At 42.3% G+C, this 22,405-nt stretch overlaps 1 protein-coding gene across 6 annotated transcripts in view; it reads right to left on the bottom strand.

Annotated features, from left to right (window-relative positions):
* Positions 1 to 22,405, bottom strand: part of MAP4 (microtubule associated protein 4) — a 170,245-nt gene that overhangs the window by 113,521 nt on the left and 34,319 nt on the right. For all 6 annotated transcript variants that reach the window (XM_034062834.1, XM_034062839.1, XM_034062844.1 and 3 more), the window contains exon 3: positions 1,204 to 1,460. In XM_034062834.1, coding sequence (XP_033918725.1) covers positions 1,204 to 1,441 — 238 coding nt within the window. In that variant the 5' untranslated portion in view covers positions 1,442 to 1,460. The remainder of the gene's footprint in view (positions 1 to 1,203; positions 1,461 to 22,405) is intronic.

The following is a 22,405-nucleotide window of genomic DNA, read 5'->3' as shown; positions in this document are numbered from 1 at the left end:
TACCTGCTTCAAGAAGCTGAAGTTATTTGAAATAGTGAGTTATGACAGTAACATTCAAGGGATACACATCTGGAAGGACAGAACTTAAAGAACTTGTATTTTAAAACAATGTTATATAATCATTTTAATGTCAAGAAATTCTGGCACTGAGATAGCTCAAAATCCAAAACTTTGATAACAAAGCATTATTTTAAGCCTTCCTTAAACTATATGCAAAGTGTTAACAAGTCTTCATGTTTCTCTGTTAACTGCCACTTCTGCAATGCTGAAATATAAAATCCCTACCATGAGAGGTACCATAGCTGAGTACAATAATACACAGCAGAATTGACCCAGCTCAAAGTTCTATGATCTCTTTGCCCACCTCCATTCTTCCTACTCATTTGTCACCATGTAATGAACTACATTACCGTGAAAAATTCAAACCTGCATTTTCTTTATTACAAGGCACATGATACACTTCTAAACAATGCAAATAAGTGCCTTAAATAGACCAGAACTGTAGTATCACTCCCCATTCTGTAGTCCTGGAGCTTCTGTTTATTCTCATGGGTGATCATTACAGTTCTGCACATTCTACTTTCATCAACAGTGCTGAGCAGCAAGATTAAGGCAAAAATTACTTCTGAAACAATACCAGAATAGTCTGGGATAGAAGGGACCTAAAGAAAATCCAGTTCCAATCCCCTGCCATGCGCAGGGACACCTTCCACTAGACCAGGTTGCTCAAGGCCCCATCCAACGCAGCCTTAAACACTTAAAATGCTAATCTGAAAACCTTGTCAGCAACAGCTAGTCACCTATCATTACACCTTGGATTTGCCATCACTCAGAGTGGTGGCATCTTGCACAGTTCTAGCATTTTGAGATGCAAAGTGCTGTACATATATACACACACAGCAGTCACACTTCAGATAGTGTTTTCCCTGAGAAGTCCAAGACAGCCCATGAAGCATTAAAGAAATAATAACATCTCCTGCAGACTAACAATAATAGTTTATTTTACAGGCTGAAGAACTGAACTGAAGGTAGAGAAGAACAGCAAGAAACAGGATTTAATCTCAATCTTTGCTTTTAAAATTAATTGTTCAGCCTAAACCCAGCAACCTATAGAAGCCCTGTTTTAGCAGGCTCAGCAAGATTACAAGTGTTCTCTGATGCTTAAATGATGCAGCTTTCTAATGCTGTGCTTTAGACACTTACTTTCCACCTGAATACCATCTGCATGGGGTTTGCTCTTTGGTTCCTGGCTCCCAGGTTTTGCATCATCATCGTCCAGCAGAGGAACATAGTCAGTTTTATCTACTGTTTCTCCAACCACGTCATCAAATTTCTCTGCTTCCAGTGTGGCAATGAAGTCCCTTTTCACCTCTTCCTCAATTTCAGGAGGCGGCTCTGTCAGAGCATCTGCGAGACTTAGGTTGTGATCCAAGTCAGCCATGCTTTAGCACCTTTGCGACCTGAAACATGATGGGAGGGGGAGAAGAAAAAGAAACAAAAAATCTCTTATTAGAACATTTAAGTTTCCTCAGTTTGATGTTGACAACCGTGTGCCTCCTGTGCCCTAACACAATCGGAAATACTTGCTTTAGTGCTCAGTAATTCCCAGATGTTTACGCCCCCCCCCCCTTCCCCACAGTAGAGAAATAAACAGGTACATCATCTAAATCAGGTTGTACTGCATGAACATTCCACTTCATGTGACATTTTATCAGAACCTTAAGGAAAAAAAAAGTAGTGGGGGACAAGCCAGCATAAACAGAACCATCCATTGATTTTTGCCTTGCCCCAGATCTCTGGGTTGATTACATATTCCCAGCAGCAGAAAGATATATGACGCAAGGGAATTTAGTTCTTGGGTTCTCTCCCTATGGAGATTAGGATTTTACATAATCTCCAACGTATACTTCGGTGACGGTCCTGTTGCATGTTTATGTCCTCAGCAAACCTCACTAATACCAACAAACCCTCTCTAGCCCTAGGATTTGTGCTGGAAGGTAGAGTTTTAATAATGCTTACACGAAAAAACACACTAAAACTACACATGCAAACATTACATGTAAAGTTATGAAACTGAAATGAAGTAGAAAGAATCAACATTTATTTTTTCCTCCCTGATTTATATCTCTGCATTCAATTCAACTTCATGACACTAAACAGAAAACGTACCTGAAAGGATTCATGTGTTTGGCAGCAAAAGCTTTCAGACTAGCAGAACATAACAAATATACACCTGAATTATTGTTTTTTTTCACATTTCATCCCTTTGAAGTTATTATTAGGAACAGCTGCCAACACACACAGATGTGAATTTATGGCAAGCTGTCTACAGGAACAAAATCCACCACTTCCAAGTGACAAAAGGGTCATTTCCGAAGCTTTCCTTCAGAGCAGTGTTAGCCAGCATTCTGTACACATAATCACAGAATCACAGAATAGTTAGGGTTGGAAAGGACCTTAAGATCATCAAGTTCCAACCCCCCTGCCATGGGCAGGGACACTGCACACTAGATCACGTCAAGCCAAGGATCTGTCCAGCCTGGCCTTGAACACAGCCAGGGATTGAGCATTCACAACTTCCTTGGGCAACCCGTTCCAGTGCCTCACCACCCTCACAATAAAGAACTTCCTCCTTTTATCCAATCTCGAATCTCAGCCTGAGTCCACAGGTAACTACCTAAGGAAAGGGAACATGAGAATATTTATCTGACAAGGAAGTGATTATGCCCCATTTGATCCTTGTTTCAGGAACAGATCAACGGCAGGACAAGTGTTCCTAGAGGGTATCTACTAGCCACCAGTCAGACCTCCTAAACATTTAATAGAATCATAGAATAGTTTGGGCTAGAATGGACCTTAAGTTCATCCAGTTCCAACACCCCTGCCATGGGCAAGGACACCTTCCACTAGACTGGGTTTCTCAAAGCCCCGTCTAACCTGGCCCTGAACATGGCCAGGGATGTGGTCCTGTGTGTCCCTGTGGGGAGAAGACACAGCTTCTCTGGGCAACCTGTTCTGCATTTTCACCATTACATATCACATCGATTTATAGAAACAGCAACATAAAAGATCTCCAACACAGAATTTTGCTGGTAGGAAAACTGGACAACATTGCCTGGTCCCAGGAGCCAGGATCTGGGCAACAGTTTATTTAAAAAAGTGAACAGCACCTTTCTAACAAGCAGCAATAATTTACATTTAAATTTAACAGCCTGTGTCAACCTCTTGCTGGGTTATATTATGACACGGTCCTAGCTTATGCTGCAATTTCATCTCTTTAGTCCCAATAGTTTTAGTCACAATATTTTGTATAATGCTATCAGAACAGCAAAGGCATCAAACGCTCTAGTCATACATTTTAGCTATTTGCAGAAGTTGTCTGGTACAAACTGTAAAAAAAAAAAAGCCATAAATTATGGAATCGGAGTGGCTTGGGTTGAAAGGGACCTTACTGCTCATCCAGTTCCAACCCCCTATCACAAGCACGCACACCTTCCACTAGACAAGGCTGCTCCAAGCCCTGTCCAACCTGGCCTTGAACACTGCCAGGGATGGGGCAGACACAGCTTCTCTGGGCAAACTGTGCTAGGGCCTCACGACCCTCACAGGGAAGTGAAGTTTAGAGTTCTAACAACAAATTCATCCAAAGAAACAGATATGAAGGAGCCCAGGTAAAGTGATCATAATTTTACAACCAACTCTCACTATATTTGACAAGAACCACCAAGCCACATCAGGAAAAACAGAGCTGAAGATACTGAACTGCACATGTAAAGAGGCACCAACACACTCCCAAGAAAACACAACGGGTATTTGTACGTTGGTTAATGAAGGGCTGACCCAAGTGGCCACTGTGCAGCAGCCCAGGGTCACTGACTTACAGGGTGATGGCAGAACACAGATCCTCTTGTTCTGAAAGAATAAAGGCTCCTACTCCTTGAAATGCAGGAAATTCTTTGTCAGCAGTATACGACCACCGACACATACCTACAGGCTTGAGCCTGCATCCAACAATATTTCGCATTCTTTATACACAATGGTATCACACTGATATTGTTGTTTATGTAATTGCATGCAAGTATATTATGGAAACAAATTCAGTTAAAGCTGTTCTTTTTTCTCTTCAACAATAAAAGGTCAGACTTCAAGCCAGATCAGACTTCAAGCAGAAACTGCAGATTTTGTTCGTTCTGATAAAGGCCCTGAAGATTTATCACTTAATGGAAATCTGGAGGTGAAAGGTTTGGAGCTCTCAACCCTCTGTGAAGAGTAACAGTTGAATGAATTATGATTATTACAAAAAGCCATCTTTATACTTAAGTGAGTTTTATTTTAAAAGTTTCTTTCAGATAGAGTTCTGGGCTACTCTGAAGATATGCCAGCATGTAGAACTGACCACGTTACCCTTTTCTGAGTTTCAGCCAAGCAAGACACATCTAGAAGTTTTACCCTTGCAGTGGCCAGTCTCCTCAAAAGAATAAATTGAGCTCTTAAATAGTTATCCTTTCAACCCTGTCCTCCTTTGTTTTCAACTTGGAAGTCAAATCCCAGACTGGTTTGGGTTGGAAGGGACCTGAAAGCTCATCCAGTTCCAACCCCCTGCCACAGGCAGGGACACCTTCCACTAGACCAGGTTGCTCCAAGCCCTGTCCAACCTGGCCTTGAACACTGCCAGGGATGGGGCAGCCACAGCTTCTCTGGGCAACCTGTGCCAGGGCCTCACCACCCTCACAGGGAAGAACTTCTTCCTCAGATCCCATCTCAATCTCCCCTCTGTCAGTTTAAAGCCATTCCCCCTTGTCCTATCCCTGTCTGCCCTTGTAAAAGGCCTCTCCTCCAGCCCCTTTAGGCACTGGAAACTGCTCTAAGGTGTACCCAGCTTTCTCTTCTCCAGGCTGAACAAGCCCAGTTCTCTCAGCCTGTCTCCAGAGAAGGGGTGCTCCAGCCCTAAATGACAGTGTTCAGGAAAAAAAAAAAAAAAAAAAAAAACACAAAAACAAAACAAGAGAGAGCTACAAATATTTCATCCTTTTTATTTAACATAAAGAAAAAACATTTAGAATTCTTGACAAGCTGCTTCACAATGCTACTAGCAAATACAAGAATCAAGACTATGGTCCAAAAATAGCTGCAGAACATCGAATAACTCAGGAAACAAGCAAGCAAAGGCTGGAGGGAACACAGCAGACGCCAACAGAAAAAACAGACTCCCATTCCTTACAGCAGGCATGCCAGGCTGGGCAGAACCCAAGTCTGCAGATGTCACAAGTCCTCATGTTCATAGCACCAGCTTTGGTTCCACACCAATACCAACACATCAACGTTACCCAGCAAGAACCCAAAGCTTTGTTGAAAAAACATTTAGGAAAACCTCCCTTTTTAGCCTTGATCCAAAAGCTCATGAGCAGTAGATTACAGTCCGTAAGCTGAACTATCAGCTCACAATTTTCACACGTTCACTTCAGATTAAACATTGCTATTTTAGTTTCTGGAACATGAGTGGCCTTTTAGGAGCATTTCCTCTTGACAGCTTAATTTAGGGTATGTCCAAACAGCAAGTTATTGCTGTCCTCCCACTCTAATGGAAACAATTACCCAGCATCTTTATAGAGGTCCTTTAACATCCAGCATCCTTTCCCCTGCATGACCCAAACCTATCAATAGCCAAACTATCAATAGCCAGCCTATCAGTAGCCAAAACCAGAGACCTGTACAGCCATCATCACCGATTTATATGTGGAGCAAGCTTGTAAGCAATATTTACATAGCCCAGAAACTACATAGTCCTTGTTCCACTGAGATATTCAGTCACCTTTCCTCTAGAGCTAACCAACTGCACCTCAGTTAATGGAGCAAATGTCTCTGGAGCGGCCACATGAGTGAGGTTAGGGAAGCAGTCTAGAATTCTGAAACCCAAATCAAGGTTCATTCCACCCAGACCATTTCTCAACATATGAATGTTCTACCACAAGCAACTGATGGCTTCACATCATGCTTTTTTCAGTCCAAATTAATTCAGTCCATATTAAAAGTCCATATTAATATTAATGTGGTAGCAGTTTAGGAAATAGCTGGCATAAAATAGCATTGACAATGCCTCTATTTCAGACCTGCGTCTGAACTAGGACCTTAAAGCAATTTAGTTTCTGGGGAAAAATAATATTAAGGTTACACAGACTTATTGGCAGTATATTTCCTTGTCTGTATTTAACAGGGAATGTAGAAACTATGTATTAAAAATAAACAAATCCGCTTCACTAATAAAAGTAATCTTACATTTTTGTAGCAAACACAGGCACGGTATCTCGGGAACGTGGAAGCATGTGTCTGAGAACTGGACTAAAAGCAACTTCACCACTTCCCATTTCCGGTGCTACAGCAGCCAAACCACACTAGATCTCAAACACCCAGTCTGAACTAGAGCTTACAGAGTTAACAATGACAAAAGTAAGTATACTGCACAGATTCTGCCTGGGGGTAGAAGGCAAATACTGAAGCATACTCATGTGCTGACCAGCTTAGCAAGTCAGATGCTTCTTGTACTATTTCTATTCATATGGAACAAAGTTAGCTTCGCACAGGAAGCATTCCAGAATGCTCATCAAGATGGACCTTAATACAGTGTGTTATGCAGCCATGCATATCAGATATTAACACATTACAAGTATGAACTCTGACATTAATTTTTATGATCACAGAACCCTAGAATGGTTTGGTTTAAAAAGGACCTTAATGATCATCTTATTCCAATCCCCCTTCCATGGGCAGGGACATCTTCCACTAGACCAGGTTGCTCCAAGCCCTGTCTAACCTGGCTTTGAACACTGCCCGGGATGGGGCAGCCACAGCTTCCCTAGGCAAGAAGAAAGGGCAAAAGTGAGGAACAGAGGTTTCAGAAGGCAGCAGTTTAAAAATGCATTAATAATTCCTCAGCTGTGAAGCAGCTGCTAAGGTCCTCCTGTTTGTTGAATAGCAGAAGGACCAGCAGCAACAATGGGGCAACACCAACCTGCCCAGCTCAAGATTTCGATCTCTGAATGAGCCTCAAATGACAGTCAAGTCCTCCCTGAAGAATGCCAAGTAAGTACTTTGCTCAGAGGAAAGGCGTGGAATGGAAGAGACTATGGCATTACCAGTCCTGCAGTGACAGCTGTACTACAGACACGGAAAAAAAGAGTTTTCCTGTAGCTAGATATTCCTCAATCTATTCCAGGAAATCTTCAAATTATTCCACTGCAAATAAATCATATGCCCTTAATTCACACTTCTATTTTTTAAAGAATTGTTTAGCCCTCTGCATGTTCCAGCAACAGCTGATCTGTTACGTACAGTATTTGCCCCATCTGTTCTTTTTTATGCTTAGAATCTTTGTGCACCCAGCAACCTGTTCATTTTGATAAATAAAATCAATTTTGTTAGCTGATCTGAAACGATACCAAAGAGTTGTTTTAATGTCACACATCTCACAAACACACACACCCCCATCTTGGTGTCTTGCTCCAAAGAGCTCCTACTATTTACCCCATTCAATTAGTCTCTCCTTTTCAAAAACAAGATCCTTGCTGGGTGTTCCCACTATCTCATCTGATGTTTGACTACATCCACAAGGGTGAAGTTTTTTGGTCATGTACACAGAACTTGTACTCTGTGAGCCAGTTTGGAGATCCTAGAGATCCTAAGGGAGTTAGACTGGCACTTCCTTGCAGGAATTTTACTTTAAGTGATCCAATGTAAGAACTTTCAAGAACCATCACCTTACTTACTCAGCCACCCTCTGAAAGCAGAGGCAATACAAACATTTGCATAAGCCACTGCCTCTAACTCCCCATCTAGGGAAGAGTGGAATCTATTTCCTGAACTTTGTATTTCCATTTTGTAGCTTCCTTAATGGCGCTGCTGTGTACATGCCTCTGGGCACGCACAGCCTGTGAATCTCAAGTTATGATCAGTCTGACCCAGATTTTGTGCATTTTGTCTGAAGACGGAGAAAGGGAAGAGTGGGCAAGTAGGGGCAGAGGATGCTGCTGCAGAAAGATAAATACTTGAAAACTTCTAAAATGTTTAAACAGAATCATACTTGGCACCAGATGTTGACTGACCTCCCTCGTTCTGGCAAAGGGAATAGATTATTTTTCCCAGAGAAGCATGAACATGACAAGTACCACCCTCTGCCAGTTATACAGGGCAGAGTGTTCACTGCCTGCCAGCCCCACAGTGACATGGCACTTCAGCCAACTCCTAAGCCCTGTTCATCTCCTATAACAGATACAACCTCTGCCCTGTACAGAGTAAGCTATACTCAGTCTCCATCTTCCTCTTCACACTGATTTTGATAGGTGGTAGCTGTATCCCTACCAATATTAACTATATATTCTCCTCTACCTAACTACAGTTCGAGCAGACTTCAGGTCAAAGAGGGAAGAGACATCTATTCACAAGAGTAGCATATCTAAAAGGAATAAAAAACGAAGCAATGTTTACTCACTTCTGCTTGTTGAAAGGAGACTAATACACAGACTTATGTGAAAACTCTGATACACAGATTTACGAAAAGCATGTATATTATTACACCAGATCCACTTGCTCCTTTAAAATTAGCTCCTAACTACTTAAAGAACAAAATCCCCAACTGGAAGAAGCAAGGACAGCTCAATTGTAACTCCCATTTCTCCTGCTGTAAGTCAGCCTGCTTTTCTTAGAGGAGGCTCCCATGAGCACTTCACAGTGGCTATTGAAGCATAAGAAAACTGGATAGCAAGGAGCAGATATATGCTAAGTCATCTTCCTTCATAGTATCCTGAAGGGAGTCTTCCATGAAAAATACGTCTGCATCCATCTTCCAAGAGAAGCACACACATTAATGAAGCAAGTTGCTGATGTTTCTTACATTCCATGGCTGAACTCACCAAATCTATAACCCAATTTACTGTTTTATGGGGGTTTTTGGCACAGTCTGGACCAGTGGCATTAATTTATTATTTCAGAGTTAGATACAGTAAGATGCCTGCTTTATTTTTCATAGAATGGTTTGGGTTGGAAGGGACCTTAAAGCTCATCCAGTTCCAACCCCCTGCCACAGGCAGGGACACCTTCCACTAGACAGGTTGCTCCCCATCCAACCTGGCCTTGAACACTGCCAGGGATGGGGCAGCCACAGCTTCTCTGGGCAACCTGTGCCAGGACCTCACCACCCTCATACAGGGAAGAACTTTTTCCTCAGATCTCATCTCAATCTCCCCTCTGTCAGTTTAAAGCCATTCCCCCTTGTGCTATCCTTTGACCTGCCATTGTCAAAAACCCCCCTCCAGATTTCTTGTTAGCCCCTTTAGGCATTGGAAACTGCTCTAAGTTACCCCCAGAGCCTTCTCTTCTCCAGGCTGAACAAGCCCAGCTCTCTCAGCCTCAGAGCATCTCTGTGGCCTCCTCTGGACTCACTCCAACAGCTCCACATCCTTCTTAAGTTGGGGGCCCCAGAGTTGGACGCTCTCCATCCAGTCTCCTCCAGCCTGCATCTGTGCTTGGGATCACTAGTTAAGAATAAGACTACAGATAGTTCTGTAGCTAAAATCAAACACCAATTTTGAACTTTGAGCAGTTGTTTAAACTGGAGCACTGTCAGCGGCTCTCTCATAACTCCTATGAGCTGAAGCAAAGAGCAGAGAGCAGTTTCCAGCTCCCGCCTTCCACACCGCATGTGCTGCCAACCTCCGTGCCATGCTAACGGGGCTGCTTACGTAACGCCCCACATAAAAATATCTTATTACTAATTTCAAATGCATGTTTGGACTTTCAGCAACATCAAGTTTTCACTAAGAGTCATGTCATCCAAAACCACATTCTCCTTCAGATAATACATAAATACAGCTAGAGAGTTTCCAACTATTATTTGTGCAGCCTAACTAATTGCCTTCTCCTTTATGAAGACAAAGGAGGTGGCAAGCACAGAGAAAGCAGATTTAAGGCATTTGATGGTTTTAAGCCTGGATTGCTACAACAGGTAGAGTACCTGCAGAGTTGTTTCCCTTCTCAGCACAAGTTCTCCAACAGCCTCCTGGCTAATTTTAAGAATACAGCATACATTCGCTATGTCCCAGAACCTCCTAGCTCCTATAGTAATGAGTCAAGAAGGGCACAGCTAAAGTAAAGAGGAGAAAGTCCCTATTATTGTCTCCATGGAAAAACACACAGACAACATAAGCATTTCCACTCAAGACTACCAAGCTGCAGTCCATGCTTGTCATCTTGCAGATAAAACAGGAACCAGTGATGGCTGCAAGGGTAACACAGAGGACTTTGGGACACATGTTCACAGAAGTCTGAGCTTTTATACAGAAGTCACTGCCACTGAACCACATACTAACAACCATAAAAATAGCTCCAAAGGCTTGATGCAAATCTCAGCTCACTTCCACAATCAGTTTACAGCCACACACAAAATAATAAATGTGATGGTTTAACTTCTGACTTTAGACAGGTTTAATGAAGTTGAGATTCATCTTGTCAACAGAATTTCAAAGCAGAGGCAGAGCTTCAGCCATTACTGCTTCCTCATAACACAATTCGCTCAGAGTCATTTCCCCTTCGTGTCTGACATCTCACTACTTCCACTTATCAGGTAACCCTTCCCTCAACTTTAATTCAGACTGTTAGTCTCACTTGAGCTTTTTTTCCTACAGCAAAAAGTCTACACAACAAAATATGTTAAACGAGCTTCAAGTGACACTATGCACACACACATTGAAACACTGCTGGAGATTCTCAAGCTGCCTATAGACTGTTCACTTGTGGGTAACCAAAAGTGCACATTAGGCACATAAGGAAGCAATACAGATCCAAGGAGAAAATTGATTTGAGTCCTCTAAGCACTGCTGGTCTTTCACTTGGGAAAGGAAAACTAAATTAAACCTGTGAGCAAGCACAACCATGAGCAAACACACTGGAGTCAGGTAAAGCCTTGGGTGGAACACATGTATACATATACTTTGGATATGGAAAAAAAGCCTAAGGCAAAATAGAAAACAAGTTTAAAGAAGTGGAAGGGGAGTAAAATGAACACCAGAGTCACAAGAGGACTGAGCAGAAGCTTGACTGTGGTGCACTAGTTAGTAAACTTCCCTTTTAGTGATAAAGCTCTAAGATGCGAGAGCTTCACGCTGACCAATGCACAAACACGAGGGAAGCTAGCACAGTTATCTTCTGGTGGGGTTACGAACTTTGCCAGGCTGTGGCCACAAGGACAAGCTGGGAAGCAGTTATGATCTCAGCTGTACTAAAGAATTAGGAAACTTGGATGGAACTGAAGTGACTCTGCAGAAGATGCTTAGGCTGCTGCAGGCAGGGGGCTGCGAGCACCGCAGGTGGTGAACAGGGACTTCATGCCAACTGCACTTCCTTAATGCCATTAGTCACTCACTTCCATGGGCATGTTAATATTTTGGATAAACAAAGAGCAACTGTCAGGGCAGAACGGAAATCGCCACAGCAAGGGCAATAGACTACGACAGGGAAAGTCATTTGAACAAAATGAGCTCTAGCTGACAGAGGCCATTTCTTTGTTAACACCATATCTTCAACTTCTTATAAATCTCAACTTCAGAATTTCATAGTCAATGGCTTAAAGAAGTGCAGTTATTTCAATTTCACAATGCTTTATTAGATCCTACATAGTTCCGGGGTGTATTTAGTATTTCCAAAGAGTAACCAACTTGAAGGGTTTCATTACTTAAGACACAAGCCATTTCTCCACTGTTAAAGTATTATTTGTGCTGTTAATTGTTACTGCAAATATACCAGACTTCTACAACTAGGCTGCATACAATAAAGGCAATGAGGTACGTTTTCACCATATGCAATTCAGATGGCATGTGAATTAGCAAAGTAAGGCAGCAGAGAGTCTCCCAATACTTGTGCCTCTTCAGCAGTGTTAAAAAGATTCAGTTTTCTGGAGATTTGAAACAACTTCTATTTTCTTCCTGCCCTCCAGATAGTCACAGTTTGGAGAGCTTTCGCTTCATGAAATGATAGCCCATAGAGATAACTAGGAAGAAATCCTGAACTAGCCAGAGGAATGCTGTAAAATAACCTCCTCTCCCCACATGTGGTTCTCCTACACACTGTCAGTATAAGAGCCATAATTAAAGTCAGCCTCCAAGCTGACAGTCCAACATTTTTCAGGTTTACTAAAGCTACATTTCAATTTATAGCTGCTCTTTTTAGATGCAGACATTCAATTACATTAAGGTTATCTGTACTTGATTTAACAAAAAGAAAGCATTTTACTTCCAAGTAAAAGGGGCTTCAAAAGAAACTGCAGGGACCAGAAGAAAGCCATCCAGGAGATGTTAACAGCAACAAGGACAACTCAAGTCTACCCGAATTGAATTGTCGAAGTATAGCTAGACAAATTGTAACTAGGGGAAAAACACTTTGACTTGTCTTTCTGATGAGGACTGTGCCCAGCCTGACAGACACAATGATCAGACATCAGCTTTGCATGCCCTAAGGGCCGTTACCTCCCCAACACCAGGCAGATCTGCAAAGTCCATTTGAGTTATGCAATCCACATGCCATGAGGTAATTAAAACTGCCCAAATGCAAATAAAAAATTCCTTGGAGTTCTCTTCCTTCATTGGAGGGAGACTAGTCTAACAGTTACTAAACACTGAAAGACCCTGTGACAGGATTATACACTTAAAGCTGTAACAAACACAAGCTGACATGGCTGCTCCACCCTCTCCAGGGCAGAAGCCTTGTCAAGAAACTTTAGCATTATGCTAACACATAGATCAGTGCATCACTCAACTTTTCCATCTCCATCTACAATAGACTCTTCAAAGAAGAATTCAATGTTCATTTAAAGCACAAGCTCTGCACCAGCCAAAAGAACTCACTTTTATAGTGATCTCGGTCCACAAGGAAGTTGGGTCATTCCAACGTTCAACTTAGCTCTGTTGTTCTATGAAGTGCTATTTTTAGCCTCCTAGCCTGGTTTTTAATGCATCTCACTAAGCATTTGCTTCCGCAAACAAAGAGACAAGCCACCCATGCAGCCAGGCTCCTGGCAAGAGATCACCTGCAAGGCTAGAAATTCTCCTGCCATGTACAAATTAATGTTCATCTCTTCCACAGAAAGACAGTGGATTCTGCCTGAGCAAAGTGTCCTGGAGAGGACCAACTGAGCTACTCCCTGTTATTACAGAAGCCTTCCACACAAGCCAATTACTGTAGCCAGAACTGTTATTAGAGAAGGAAAGGAAATAAAGAAATACTAGTACTTCAAGACTACACGTTATGATTATGTTATGACAATAAAGTCAAAGAAATCAATCATCTTCCATATAACCAACACTACTGGTACAGATACTTTGGACTAAGAGCTCAAGAGCAATAGGGCTACTCAGAGAGGTGGAAGATTCTCCATTCTTGAAGATGTTCAAAACCCAACAGTACCAAGTTTTGGGCAACATGCTTCACGTGACTCTGCTTCAAGATGTGAAGGTTAGACTAGATTATCTCCAGTGTCCCTGCCACCTTCAACCATTCTGTGATTCTGACATGTTCTGAAGGTTACTGTTCATATTTTTTAAACCAATGATCAAAAACCTATGAACAGAACAAAAATGTCCTAAAGCACTTCCATTTTGCATCTTGAAGGCAAGCCTTAAAACCAAACCAAAACCAGCCACCAACCTCCCTGAGCACCCATACAGCTTTAGAAAGGATGCGTTTGTGTCCTAGCTAAGAGGATAAAGCACTGTGGAGAACACACAGTAGTACAGTCCTGCTGCAGAGACAGAAATTCATTCATGCAATGGCTTTTGATAGCCTTGTCTCATTTCCATTGCTATGTAAAAAAAAGAGGAATGATTCCATAATTTGCATCTCTGATACGCAATGGCAAATCTTGTTCATTCAAATTTTCAGGTAACTCTCCTGCTGCTAATTCAAGAGCTAAAATTACTTTGAGTGCTATGATGCTACCTCAAGGAGTCCTAACGAGTCCTGCAACAGAAAGGCAGCCACCGATCCTGCTTACTAATAGACAAAGGTCTTCCTCCTTCTGCTTCAAAAGACCCACAAGCTATTACTTGTCTGCAGTTGCTTGAGTTTGTCTACAGTGCGAGGCCAAAGTCAGTACAGTAGGAAGTGCTTGACTTGCAAAATTATGAAGACAACGAGAATGCATCTGGGAGGTCAACTCCAAAAGCAAGAATTTCATGTATACACACAAGAAAGATCAGTTTCTCACTATGGCCCACCTTCTTCCTGCATGGAAAAGTATATGAAAATGCAGCTTAAGGTAAAAACAAGCATTATCTATGCATGTTATCATTACTCATATGAATATTTGGGCTTTTGTTAGCATACTGCCATGAGTTGTTACAACCAACTCATGAGGCTGAAAGAACAGCAGCCCCTTGGTGAGTTGCTAATCCTGGTTGTGAGCACCCTGTCCAAAGCACCACACTTCCCATCCCACACAGCAACATGTGGCCACAGGCTGGAATGCAGCAAGTGAACTTCTGCCTCATGGAACAGAAGGAAGAAGAGCTCCATTTGAAGATGAAGCACTGAAGTTCATGCATTCATATATTTCCCTTTAGAGAACTTGTTCCTAAAGCACTGCTTTCAGGAAAACATGAAAGGCCATAAAATAGGCCCAGCTGCTGCTCTGAAAGTGTTGAGAGTTGTCAATGAATCTGAGAAGGCTGAACTTACCTTAATCGAGAATTATCACATTCAGAAGCATTACTTCTCTGGAACACAGCATTTACATGGCACAGATTAGCCCTCACCTGTTCCAAAGACCTCAGTATGAAGTTCAGTATGCATGGGCAGTTGTACTGGGCAGTGAGACTATGGTTGCTACCTCAGATTTCAGAGTCTCAGTTGCAGGTTTTCCATTGGTTACATTCTCTTCTGACCTTATTTCAAGTTCTTCTCTGCTCAGATTGAGGAGATATTTTTTTACAGAACATGTCTTCTCTAAGCATATAAGTAACGACACGCAATGGCTCCAGGAGATGCATGGAAATGCCAAACATGAAGTATATACCTATTTTATAGGCGTATACTTAACAGAAAAGCTAAGACTGCAACTTCTTTTGCTATCTGGCCTTAAAAAGAGCCAAATTCTGGTCACAGAACCCAGAGATGGAAAACTCGAGACACCCAAGAGAGTAACAATACCACATCCCTGAAATTGCTCTGTGTTTGTCAGAGAGCCTGAAATGAATTTTGTAATTTCCCCATGGTATGTACCATTGGAAAGGCAGCACATTTGACAGTAAGAGCCTCTACGCTGCCTAAGAAACCACTTCCACAAACAGATTTAACACAAAGAGAGCTGACCAGCACTACCAAAACTGTCAAGAGTGAACAAACATGAACTGAGGTAAAATTGTTCCGATTTCCCTTCTGCCCAAATCACAAATGAAGCCTAGAAGGGCAACAAATGGAAGGAAGCTTACCTGAACCAGCCCTTAGTGTTTGAAGAAGCTTCCTTAGACAGAATCAACCGAGTTGGAAAAGACATTTAAGATCATCAAGTCCACCCATTACCCCAGGACTACCACCACTAAACCATGTCACTGAGAGCCTGATCTACATAGATTTTGAACACGTGGAACCAAAGAAAAGTCTCTGAGCAAGTCAGGGCTGTGGGAAGGGGGAAGGCTCCCATAGGAAGAGGGCCTTACATCAGCCTAGCCACAGCTGGACAAAAACCAGAGCCAAGAGGCTTTAGGAGTGTCAGGCTAAGAAAAGGAAGAGGGATACAACTGCGAAGAATCGCCCCAGCAGAGCACTTCCAGCCCTGATTTCACTTCACTTGCACCCATTCCCAAAAAAATACGTGGCATGTATTCATGCCTGCAAAGAGCATTTTGCTATTGTTAATTATACTTAAGCACAGCAAGATGAGATAAGAGAACACCAACCTCCCAGATTATTCCCTCCCTTTGGGCAATTTTACTATTATTAACCACTCAACAAGATGGGGTAAGACCATCCAAGTTAGACTGCTCCATTATGAGTTGTACCATTTCCAAGCTGATAAAAAGTAATAAACTTGCCTTAAGTTACAGCAGCATAGATGCTCTGCCAGAGCAGCTTTGCTGCAAGTACAAGAATAACTTTCCTATAAGCCCCAGCAGGGATTAGGGACTCTAGAAGGTGGGGATTAATGGACTTGGCTGGCCTTCAAAAAAGCCGCATGGAAGATGAGTTCATAGATAAAAACTGTGAGGGACTTTCAAGTCCCCTGCTCTGCAAAGGCCTATAAGCATTGAAATAAGGAGACCTAAAAAAACCTGCTATGTCATCTCCAAAAATCAGAAATGTCTATCTATGGAAAATAAAGGAGTCTGCCCACCTTCTGCACAGACTTGTAAGTTTTAACTCTAAAATTTCTTACTCCTCAACAACTCAAAAAGGCAGCTCCCCAGAGCCATCCTCATCTGCTGTTTTTCAGGCTGCCTCACAGAAGACAAGATTTTCTGTGCTGCTCACCAGGAGAGGCAGCACCAAATAAGGAGAGTTTCATTAATCATGAGGGGAAGAGTCTCCTGTTTTCATTTGGCAGAGGACAGAGGGAAAGACACTCAAGAGTGGGGGCAGGGTATAAAAACTCTGCTGTTAGCAAAGCACTTTCTTTCTGCGTTGCATATTGACTGCTAAGCCACAAACCAAACAGGCAAGGCAAGCAGCTGTTCCTGTCAGCTGCTTTCCTTTAATAGCACATGCATCAGAAAGAAAAGCAGCTTCCACCTCCCCAGGAGCAAAACCCAGAAAATAATGGCTTTCTGGCTTTTGCTGAAGAGTCCCTTCTCTTGGGAAGAAGGGCAGGGTGGTACATTCCTAGTATCTGCCAATAACTCATTTTCATTACTAATTTTTTACCTCCTCATTCTCCCCACAAGACCATCTCACTGCTATGGCCTGGAAAAGACAACTAACAAATGCACTTAAAAAGGGAGAAGTTTCACTACAGAAGTTCACCTCATTCACTTAGTTGTTCACACAGTCCTCCTGTCAGCTCCTCTAAATCCATCCTACTTCACATTTGCCTTGTGTACGTGGCTCCCAGCATAATGGATCCTGAACCTATGTGAGAATTTTGGCTTTACTTCCCAAGATGATTTCTTCTGTTATTATTATTGTACAGTATGAACACTGGGACTACAAACCAGGAGATGAGGAAGAGCTCAAGTCATGCTGTGAGGAAAGTTTTTCCAGAGGTCTAAATCCAGTTGAATTATGGTTGTAATACCGCTGTGCAGGCTGCCAATGCCTTCATAATATCACAACATTTTCCCTTATAGACTTCTGAAAGGATATGAAGGAAAGACCACAAAGGACATATTCTGAAATTAAGACAGTCAAAAGAAGCTGTCATTGAAGAGTAAAATAAGCAGCCATTAAACAGTATTTAACATGTCCATATTGTGTCTCATGCATACAACAAGAAGTTTGTTGTAGCTAGCCCAAAAAATTCCAGGTTAATTTTTCTGTATAGCAGCAGGAACAATTCAAGCATGTGGAAACGGGTTGGCAGAAAGGGGCAAGATCTCCTTCAGCAACTCTGCCCCCTCATTTCACAAGGATTATCAGGAAGGAAAAATAAAGTCATAAATGGCACTGGGAAGACTTTTGCAAGTAGACCTCCTAAAGGGCAGCTTTGTGGCTTCTCCTACTCAGATATATGATCTGATGCCCACAAGAAAGCCTGGAAACTTCAGTCATCAGCTGCAAGCAAACAGACTCCCTAGAGAAGCACCCCAAGACCAGCATGCTAGCCAGCGGTAACCAAAAAGCAAGATAAAATTTGAGCAAGGAGCATAAAACATCACAGGTTGCAGAGAGCAGCTACTGCAGATACAATCATGCTGCTCCCCTGGCTGCAGCCAGGTATGCACATCACTGCTTACAGGAACTCAGTTTACATACAAACTTTACTCCTTTACCTAGATAAATAATTCTAGTTGTGTTAGTGACTATATTAGAGTAGCTACTTTACTTTTAATTAAAACAAGCACCTCTCCTGACAACATCATTATATAGCATGAGAACCTGTTGATCAGGACACAGAACTCCTAGCTTCAAAATGAGAAAGCTGACTAGCAAACTATTTTCGTCAATGACAACTCATCACCACCTTGATGTTTCAGCACCAGATGAGAGGAACAACAAACCTGTCAATGCTTTTCCAAGTAGATTTGCAAAGAGCAAACAATACTTTAAAGCTTTCCACTAGCGGAAGGTCAAAAAACTTTCAAAGAAAGAAACAAACCACACTTCCATACTAAGAAATGAGTTTTAGCTACATGCAAATTTTGCAAGATCTTAGCTATAAGCAAGTAAATTGGTTTATGGAGTCAGAGTTGCCTTGGAGAATCATGCCCTCCCCTCAGGATTTCAAGAGCTGACAAACATGCCTCAAAAGGAACCTGGACATAGAACAGACACACTTGAACTAGTCGAGAAGTGGGGGTTTGCCATTTCGGAAACCTCAAAGCATTATAGAAGCAGATATTTAAAAAAGGAGAAGCAAATGCTCTGTTAGTGCACAACCAAGGTTTCAGAGCATCTGCCAGAGCTACATGCAGGCAAACTAGTTTGGAGTGAATTGGCCCATTTACCAGGCACAAGCAGCTCTCCTAGTTTCAACTGTAACAGTTATTTTTCTCCTTCCTAGTAGCTGGTACAGTGCTGTGTTTTGGCTTTAGCCTGAGAACAACACTGATAACACAGGGATGTTTGCTGTTGCCAAGTAGCACTTACTCTAAAGTCAAGGACTTTTCAGTCTCTCATGTTCTGCCAGTGAGGAGGGGCACAAGAAGCCAGGAAGAAGCAGAGACAGGACACCTGACCCAAACTAGCCAAAGGGGTATTCCGTACCACAGCACGTCATTGTTGGTATACTTGTAAGTAGGGGAATTTGTGCCTACACACAAGTAAGAAAAAAAAATTTAAAAAAATAATCAGAAGTCCTTTAAAATCAAGGTAGAAGCATACAACTTTAAAAATGCTGAACACACCTGGGCACCTCTTCAAGCAGAACTGAGGCCTTTGGCTACAATAGCTCATGAAAGGATTTGCTAGAAGCCAGGAAGTAAATATTGCCTGCCTGTGATCCAAGAGAAAGAGGCATTCCTATTTGGTAATATAACAGCTTCAAAACAAAGGTACAAGGATAATTTAGCTTCAGAATCATATGCAAAGAGGAGAAAGGCCCAGTGAGTCACCACAAGCCTTCCAGAGGGCACAACACACTTTTCTGAGGGACCACTGAATACAAGGCACATTCCTGTGCTCCATTACCAATGCTAATGTACTACAGGCCAGCAGAGCAGAGACCTTCTCCTTCAGCAAGGGGATTACTTGCAAGATACTATTATCTCAGCATCCATTCCTGCTGTGCCAAAGCACAAGCCACATGCAGGCCCACCAGAGGCAACGTTACCAGGCGCCTACAAAACTCACAGTACCTCCCATGCTACCAAGAGGCATAAAAGGAAAAAAATACAGTGAAGTGCTCAGAAATTTGTTCAATTGCACGTTAAAAGGTATTTAAGCTCTAGGCCAAGGCCCAATAGGGAACACTGCTAAGACCAGAAGGTAAGCAAGTATGTTCACATCTCCTTCATAAGGGTATTTATCAGATTCTTGAATTATAAGAACAGTACATTCTGAAAGCACTATGTCATCCCAGACTGACAAACTCAACAGCAAGGAAAGTTAAAGGTTACATGCCAGACCCTTCTGCTTCCTCTAGACTTGTAGCTTATCCTTTTTAGCCAGAGAAGGATGCCAGCTCAGCCCTTAAGCTGCTGCTGTCATTTCTTACCAGCACGCCATTTTAATTCTCTCAAAGCAGGGAAACACTGCTGCTCTCACGTGATGTTTATTCTTAGAGAGGATACCAGGGATTTTTATTTAGCCAACTTTAGTCATGCAGTTGGCCAAGTGCCATAAGAGCATCACGGAACTCCTCAGTTCTGAAAAGGGAGCAGCATTAGTACAGTATAGACAGATTAATAGCATTAAAAGTGTCAGGTTAGGCAAGGTAGACCTGGGTAACTGGAGATAACCAAGTATCCCCAGAATGTTGTTACTGCCAAAGTTCATGAGACTTTGTAGAAAACCACATGACAGCCCTAGTCTGAGGTCCATTTAACTACTTACACCCTTCATACAGCTGAACCCAATTCTTCCTTAGCTACTCAAAAGAACAAACTCTATCCCTTCCATCTTCCCATTACCTTGAGCTGGTTTCAGTGACAAAATTCCTGCCTGCCTAAGAAAGCAACCAGCACTAGCTACTGGTGACCCAGCTAGAGCAAGCAGAATCACATTTAGGAAACAACTCTCAAAAATAACTTCAAACTTAAGTCTGCGTGAAACACACTCAAGTCAGTGAAGGCACTGCTCCTATTTTTCAGTTTCTCCTCTAAGAAACATGCTCAAATGTTGCCAGCAGATGAATATAGACATAGTTCAGCTAGAATGGTGCCTGTATGGCTTCTCTGGTTAGGTGGGGAAAAACAAGATGCCCTGTTAGACAACTCTTATATCAGGTTGAAGCACAGGAAAATGCCAAGAGCAGCTTCAGCAAGAGGCCTCATGTTTCTTCTCAGTCTCAAGGAAGATATGTGAGAGCAATTGCTTCTCTTTGCTCATACTCTTTAAAACCTGATGGGGTGGCAACAGGGGGAAGAATGCTCATTTCTGAAATGAATTAATGCAGAGGAATAGCTTCCACCTTCCAAAATGTATGCAGGAAGCCAGCAGAGGAGGAAGGGAGTAGCTACTGCAGTGCAACCACTATTGTATTTATATTTCCGTGCTCTTGATAACAAATACATTCAAAGATGGCTGAAAAACAAGGCATTGGTTAGAAAACAAAAGCTGAGCTTTCACGAAAGAAAGAGCAATAAAAAAAAATCTCAGGTCTCCCCGCAATGTTATCAGATACAGTCTATGAGTTTCTTTAGAAAATGATTCATTTCCTTACTGCAGGTACAGCCACAACATCCAGTATCACAGTATTGTGCCTTCTGACACATGCAGTTTCCCTTCCAAGGGGAGAAGGATAAGGGACCAAGTAAATCATTGTGTAGTGTAACACCAAAAAAAAAAAACCCACATTTTTAAATTTAATTAGAGGATCTGCCCACATCACTTTAAGGATGTAAAACCATAAGTAGTAAAGTGACATGGTAGCATTGCCTTCTTCCCCACGGGTGTTCTCTTACTTCAAGGGCTACATCTCAGCCCTGTTCTTGGCATTCTCACCATCGAAGGTCAGCCCATACTTTCTCAGCTCCCTTTTAGAAGGGTGGGTGATAATGCACCAGCCCCTCCTCCAGCAAACTGCAAAATCCTCTCAAGGACAAGCAATCACTCTTGGTTAGCTAAAGCACAGAGGCAGAGAAAGCTCCTCTTATCTGCTCTCCTTGTCTGAGCAGAATTTTCTGGAGGCAGAACACTGCTGCAGGAGGGGAGCAGGGAGTCACCCAGCAAGTACTAGCTGCTTGCTGCTACCACAATTATATCAGCAGCAGCCCCAACCTAGTTCACTTTTGATCAATAAAAGGATCCTAAAGATGTGGGTTTGTGCATGCTTCTTCCCAGTCAGAGCAGTTATACAAAAAATATAAATTAATCCAGCAGGTAGTGTTTTTAGAAGTACCTTCTCCTCACCTATACCCATGTACCCAATACAATAACCAAATGAAGTTCTCGGTGCCACAAGTCACAGTCAGTATTTGTTGTTTAAGAAAGCAGGTATGACCAAATATGCAACTGTGCTTGATTGAAAGAGCTCATAACATACGCAGGAAGAACCCACTTATTTCAGACTGACAAGCCAAGATGAACAGGTTTTGTAAAGAACCCAAGATACTCTTCAACCAGGTCACCCAACAAGAACCAACTAGCTAGCCCCAGATTCACACAAACACTTCCTCCTTCCTGCCTGCTCTCCCAGGCTGCTCCAAAGGATGTTGGGGAGGAAGTTTCTTCATTCATCTAAGCAGTCAATGACTGTGGATTAAATGTTCCTGGATAAATTACTTCAGGAAGCATTTTTAGCTGCTGAATACAGTCTGTGGGAAACACCTGTTTGCTTCCATGTCCTAAAACCATGGAACAACGAATGTTGAGAAGTACAAACTGTATGTAACCCTGGGACTCTGGGAGGTGGCTAACACTGTAACTCTCATTTTTGTACAATGGGGAAAAGAAAGCAGGAAAATTATAGAATACCAAACTCAGACAACTTGGGAGTTAGAAACATGACAAGTAAATTGAAGCCTGAGATCAATTCCAGACATCAAAGGAGTCAGGCAGACATTAGATCACACTGGTCAAAGCTAAGTGAAGTAGAAAGGAAAAGGGAAAAAAG

This window comes from Melopsittacus undulatus, chromosome 1 (assembly GCF_012275295.1).
Source record: "Melopsittacus undulatus isolate bMelUnd1 chromosome 1, bMelUnd1.mat.Z, whole genome shotgun sequence".
Classification (NCBI taxonomy): Eukaryota; Metazoa; Chordata; class Aves; order Psittaciformes; family Psittaculidae; genus Melopsittacus; species Melopsittacus undulatus.
This window is presented reverse-complemented; position numbering and strand designations above follow the sequence as displayed.